The 6,366-nt window shown below is 28.1% G+C and overlaps 2 protein-coding genes across 2 annotated transcripts in view; one reads left to right on the forward strand and one right to left on the reverse strand.

The window, feature by feature from the left end:
• Positions 1-807, forward strand: part of LOC111622704 — a 5,701-nt gene extending 4,894 nt beyond the window's left edge. Inside the window, exon 17 of the mRNA XM_023365125.1 lies at positions 718-807. Within this exon, the coding sequence (XP_023220893.1) occupies positions 718-807 (90 nt within the window). The remainder of the gene's footprint in view (positions 1-717) is intronic.
• Positions 808-2,787: 1,980 nt separating this feature from the next.
• Positions 2,788-4,658, reverse strand: LOC111622705 (caveolin-3-like). The gene is made up of 3 exons (XM_023365127.1): positions 4,491-4,658; positions 3,231-3,308; positions 2,788-3,147 (listed from the first exon to the last, which is right to left on the reverse strand). The coding sequence occupies exons 1-3, from the start codon at positions 4,656-4,658 to the stop codon at positions 2,788-2,790; spliced, it is 606 nt and encodes a 201-aa protein (XP_023220895.1).
• Between the last annotated feature and the right edge of the window lie 1,708 nt (positions 4,659-6,366).

The following is a 6,366-nucleotide window of genomic DNA, read 5'->3' on the forward strand; positions in this document are numbered from 1 at the left end:
TATTTTTAAAATATAAATAGACAACCAGAAGACCTGAAAGAACATTAAAAAATAGAAGAAACAGAATAAGAGAAGGTTAAAAGTGGTTAATTGATTAAAGGTAAATTACATTTAAGTAATTAAAAATATTTTATTTATTAGATAATTTAATATATTTATATTAATTTATATTTTTAGGACAGTTTTTCATTGTTTTCACTAAGCTATGATACATGTCTTTACATTCAATATATACAAGAAAATTTTAAATGTTATGTTTAAAATATATATATATATGCATGTAATAATTTTATATAATATTTTGAGACAATATTTATAAATATATGCCAATTAAATAAAATGTATATTTAATTTTATGCATATCAGAATACTATTCTTTGTTAAGTGTAGTAGTTAATCGATAATATTAACCATGGTACATGGGAATTCTTTTATCTTTTATGCGTTAATGATTGCTCCTCTAACCGAAAATAATTATAGTGAGAGTAATGGGCGTTGCAGAAAAACTAAATTTTCTCTTGAGTGTTATTAGGAGCCAACAAATGGAGAAATTCCATCGCTGATTACAAGAATAAGCATCAATAAAATTTGATAAATTACTTTTACGTGTATTCTTTTCTTACTATGATTAAACTCAATTTAAAAAAGAACACATCGATATTTTCTTTTAAAACAGAATTTTACTTAAAAATTGAATTTAAATAAAATTTTTTTAAGTTAAAAAATCAGATTCTGACAGTGGAGTGTTATCCTATGGGTAAAAAGGGAAATTGCCTGGTACCCCACCCCACCAGCAGCGGGTCCTAAAACAATACTTCATAAGAAAAAATTTCCCTAAAAAATTCCCCGAAGACTGTACATTACATACACGGGGGTCCCCCCCTAATTCAAATTTTCTTGGGCCCCAAGAAGGTATATAACGCATTACTATAGTTTAAATATATAATTTTTTTCTGAGAGTTTATTAAAAGTTTTGAGTGTAAATTAGTTATTTTTCTATTAAAAATAAGAAATTTAAAGTAATAGTAAAAGGTTGATCTGTAAAGGATATTTAGAGCCTTTTTCCTCACCACTCGGCTGTATGATCGAACCCAGGATGAGTAGGGAAAAATCTTTTTTAGTACCCACAGAGGGGAAAAACTCCAAAATAAAATATAAGGAGAATTAGTATGCCTAAACTTAGGTTAGATATGGGAATAAGATTATGTCTAATACATAAGGCTTGTACTGTACGTAAAAAACAATATGTAGACTATATATTATACAGTAAAACCTGTGTAAAGCGGAATCGCACCGTTTTGTTTTGGCAAATTTCCATTTTATTCAGGCCGTTTTAGACAGGTTTTACTGTGTAAGTATAATGTATACAATCAATAATATACATATATAATGCATCTTATTGGCGATAATATTCATATAAAAACACGTTTACGCAAAGTATACATTTTCTTTTCCATAAAATTGAGAAAAGTATAACCAGGAAAGATATTCTAAAAGAAAATTATTCACAAATAATGAGTGAGGAATAGTTTATGTACGAATTATGTATGAAAAATTCAAATAAATCATACTATTGTTCCCTAATATATAGTTGTTTTTAAGCACACACACAAAAAAAATGTTTTAAAGTAAGGAACGTTTAAACAGCTTTTATTTTAGGATCCTGTAATTTATTTTTTTATTTAATTTAAAAAGAAATAATAATAAATGGATTTCGTATATAAAAATTATACTTTTTAGGGATACGAACACCGTATAATTACAGGTAAAAAAAAAGTACCGAACAAAACGATTTTAAAAATGAAAATAAGTAAAACATTTCCCAGAAGAAGCTTTTAAAATGATATAAACTATAATAAAAATCATATTAGAAAATGTGTTAAGTTATTTTTTCCTCGGTAAAATTGTTTCATCGATAGAAAATTTGTATTTCGTGACAGAAAAACAGTCATCGTAATTTAGTCATTTGTTAGGAGGTGTGGTTGTAAGCGAAGTGGGTGTAGTCGTTTATACTATGTTATATGGAACTGACAGATGCAAAAGAACATCCTAAAATAGTTGTTTTTCTAAGAATAATGTTTTCTCAGATGAATTGAAAGTATAGAATTTTTAAATATCAAATTATAATTCGAAAATCCATAATAAAAAAATAATCACATAGCAGCAAAATAAATCAGGTCAAAGCTATAAATACTATTTGAATGCAAGTTCTTTCACTAAGATTAAATTTATCACTTAAATTATTAAATAAGAGTATTTTCGTGTATTGATAGCTTTAAAATCTTCATGTCAAATAACAAATTTTATTTCATTTTATTCGTGATATAAAATGTTTACATGAAACACATTTCTTTTTTTACGACATGTAATATGTACAATGTATATAATGTAACTAACGCGATATTCACAGTCGAACAGTAAAAATTTTTTTTGTATATAAGTAGACATCAATCGAACATCTAAAATAGAAAATATGCAGAAGTTCTAAGCTTAAATAAAATTATAGGAATTTTTTTTCTTTTCTTTTTTTAAAGAATCCAAAATTCGTTACGGGTTAACAAACATTTGAACTAATCGTTCAGATTTTTTTTCGTTAATTTCGTCATTAATTATGAAAGTCATTTATTAAAAATGAATATATAAATAGTTTGTGCCGAATAAGTCGCATCTACAATGAGTCTTTGCTGAAAAATAGGTTAATTTTTCCCCGTAGAGACAGTAAATCCGCACGTAATTTTCTTTCGAGTCTCGTTATCTTATCGGAAAAACAAAAAATTCACAATAAATCTATACAAGCTGTCTTGTTGAAGATTTTGTTGCTTGAAAGATCGCTATTCGGCTGAAAAGTAATCCCATAACGCCGCAGCATGGTGCAATACAGGCTTCCAAACAGGCAACAACGTATTGACGAATTACGTGGCATGCGATTCTAAAATGCTTAACAGCTGGTCCAAGGCACCAAACGTGTTGAAAAGTGACGCAAGCGAAACTTATAGCTACAAAGAATGATATGGGTAATGCACAACAAACACTGAGGCAAGAATAACAGCTGTTCTTTGTCGCCGAATATACTTTTTGTGCATTTTTCCAAACGCATTCTGGAGAATGTGTTCCTTCTGGCTCGGCAATGATATCTTCGAATTCTACCTGCAAAAGAAATTGAATATAATTTAAATCAGTAATTCTTTATAAAGTTAAAATGAATAATTACAACAATAATAATAAATTACCTGTAAATACGTTGCTTCCCATTTCTCTCCTTCCTTTTTAAGTGGGATTGTATCCAATTGAAGATCATCACGAAGTTGCTAAAATTGGGATGAAAATGTCGATTAAACGTAGATAACTAATGAATCATGGAATAAATTATTAAATTTTTTAAGTTTTAATATAAATATTTACGTTATTTTAATAGTAGTTTCTTTATTGAACAAATAGGAAAGATATCACCTTCATTTTTATTTAAATATAATGTACAGGACTATGAATATTAATGTGTTAGTCCAACAAATTTACTACGTAGGGGATAATAAGTTAAAAGTAGTATGAACTTATCATGTTAATGGATCAAACGGTACATAGTTCCTGCATGACTTTCCAATTTAGACTTAGAAATATAATTCTAGGTTATCGAATTTGATAATGAAACTTTGGTGAAATTCCTCACGAATTGATATTTTATACGTAAAAATTCTCAAATTAATTTGAATTATTATTAAAATCTATTAATAGAAGTAAAATAAAATTTTTATTGCAGACTGTTATACTATTGACTAAGTTATATATAACTTACATAGAACGTTACAGTATAGGTTTATAATAGTAATAACAGTCTTTAACTTATGGCAAGGTCATACATTAAATAATCAGTAAAGGAATTAAGATCATTCAATGAACATAAGTATAATGTCACTGACTTCATCTATCTATAAATTTCGTCCATTTGCTGATTTCATTGTTCTTAATTTCAAGATATTCAGTAGTCTGTATGTCGATCGATTAGAATTTGAATTGTAGAATAGCTTAATTTTCTCTTTAAAATAATACTAAATTTAAAAAATTTAAAGTAAAATGGTTATAAAATGTTTAATTTACTATCAATTATTTCACTTGGCGTCGGTTTAAATGTGTAAAATAACATTAAATGAATATATTTTTCAGTTTAATGTCTAATTAGACTGTGGTGTTAATATTAAGTTAGCTTAAGTAATTATGTATAATTTTTAATACAAATCGAAGGTTAAATTGCGAGAGATTAAACTATGTTCTTCATTATATAGAACTTTATGAGAAATCTTCTTCGCTCAATACGAAGAATCAATAAATTGAAGGACAAAACACTACGTTCTTATAATGTTAATTGCTAACACTATGTTCTTCTAAGCTACGTTCTTCATTGCATCGCACTTTATGAGAAATGTTCTTCCCTCAATACCAAATTTAAGGACAGAACACTTCATTGTATGAAAATTTAATTTAAAAAAACTTACTGATTCTTTTCTCTTATCTAATTCGGGAGATTTTTCTTCAGAGTAATTTTCTTCAGTTATACGATTAACTACATCCTGAACGCGAAGATTTGCTGATTTCCCTTTACCATCATGTTTCTTAGTTTCATGTTTCCTATTAGCAACTCCACGGCGACCTTTTTGCCACATATTTTCATTTTATTTTATCCATAAGTTTTTAAAGAACGAGACAACATTTATTCTATATCATTGGTTACCCCTTTAGCCTTGCTCGAATACTACCTTTCTTTGCCACTACCTCAGACCGATAGAGCAGAAATTATACGGGGTGATCTATCAAGATATACATAATTTATAAGAGAATAGGTATTAGACGAGAATTGTTCGTGAATTCTCCATTTAAAACTCTTCTTAATCTGTATTCCCCATTGACATTCGAAGGGGTTGTATGGCATACAGTCTGCTAGTGTATGGTCACATATTCAGACCACACAGATGTATCGATATTTATATACAGTAGGGCATAAGGTTTTATTGTGAACTAATAACCTAAAAATCGAAAATTACATTCAAATACCATAATATCGATTAAGGAATATCCTTTATTTGAATTATAGTGATAATGAACTATCTCGATTATATTTTAATGCGTAATCCCTCTAATTATTGTATAATAACCGTATGTATTGTATAATTTATTCTAGAATACATGGAATAGAATAGAAAACATATTTTCTATTCTATAAAAAATATAACAAAGAAAATTAAGTGTTAATGTTCTGTCCTAGAAAACAGAAGTTCTTTTAATATTGTAAATGAAGTTTCGGATATTTTTTTAAAAAAGTTATTGTAATTAAATTGTTTTTTAAATATTTCATCCCCAAGGAACCTTTTTTCTGTATATCATTATTACTTATTTAAGCATTTTTGATTAATAAAATGAAAATAATATTCACGTATATTATAAAAAAGACAAGATTTTACATACAAAACTTAGATATACTTGAGAAAATCGTTAAAAAACGAAGCATAAACGTCTTCTTTGACGATTTTTACGAGCATCTACTACGAAGATATGGAAAAATTCATTAATAAGGTTCATTATTACGTTGATATTGATCTAAAAATCGACGAAACAAGATGATTAATACGTTCAAACTTTTTAAAGTTTCGACATCTGCAAACAAGACAGAACGTTGGACAGAAATATCGCAAGCAGACAAATTCTAAAGTGATCTCAATGAGTCATGTGCGTGTCAATTGATCAACTTGGGAAAGAAACTGTTCCCTTTCTTGGAAAGGAGACAACTTACTAATCCGTCCAACTATACACCAAAATGTCATGAAAATAGTTTTATTAACACAAATAATCACTTTAACGACAGAATGAAAGTTTCGAAAACTTTTTCAATTATCAATGATCTGTTTTCTACTAGCGTGACAACGCATTCATCATTAGGACGATTGGTTCGTGTTATTAATCAAATTATACTTGAAATACTTAACATACGTCACTAAATTTTTTTTTTCGTTTTTAATCTTTTCGTGAAAATAATTTCGGATTGGTCTAATGATACATTTGAATGTAACTGACAGGTTAATGGAGTTGCTGGTTAACGTAAATTACAATGGAGATCGCCCCATGGTAAAAAAAAAAGAAATATAAGCCTGTAGCGTTTGCAAATCGTACAAACTGTCGTGTCAGAAATTCAACTTATTTATTATTATATTATGCAATTGTTTAACAATCTATCGTCTGTGTTTGTATAGTAGCTGACCTAATGGATAACACGACGGAACATTGATCGTAGGTTCGGTCCTGACCAATGGGATGGCCTATGGAGTTTTCCGGGTTTTCTTCACGTGTGTCTAATATCTAAATAGAAGCCACTTTCTC

Source organism: Centruroides sculpturatus, unplaced genomic scaffold (genome assembly GCF_000671375.1).
Source record: "Centruroides sculpturatus isolate CEXI.00-Female unplaced genomic scaffold, Cexi_2.0 scaffold168, whole genome shotgun sequence".
Taxonomy (NCBI): Eukaryota; Metazoa; Arthropoda; class Arachnida; order Scorpiones; family Buthidae; genus Centruroides; species Centruroides sculpturatus.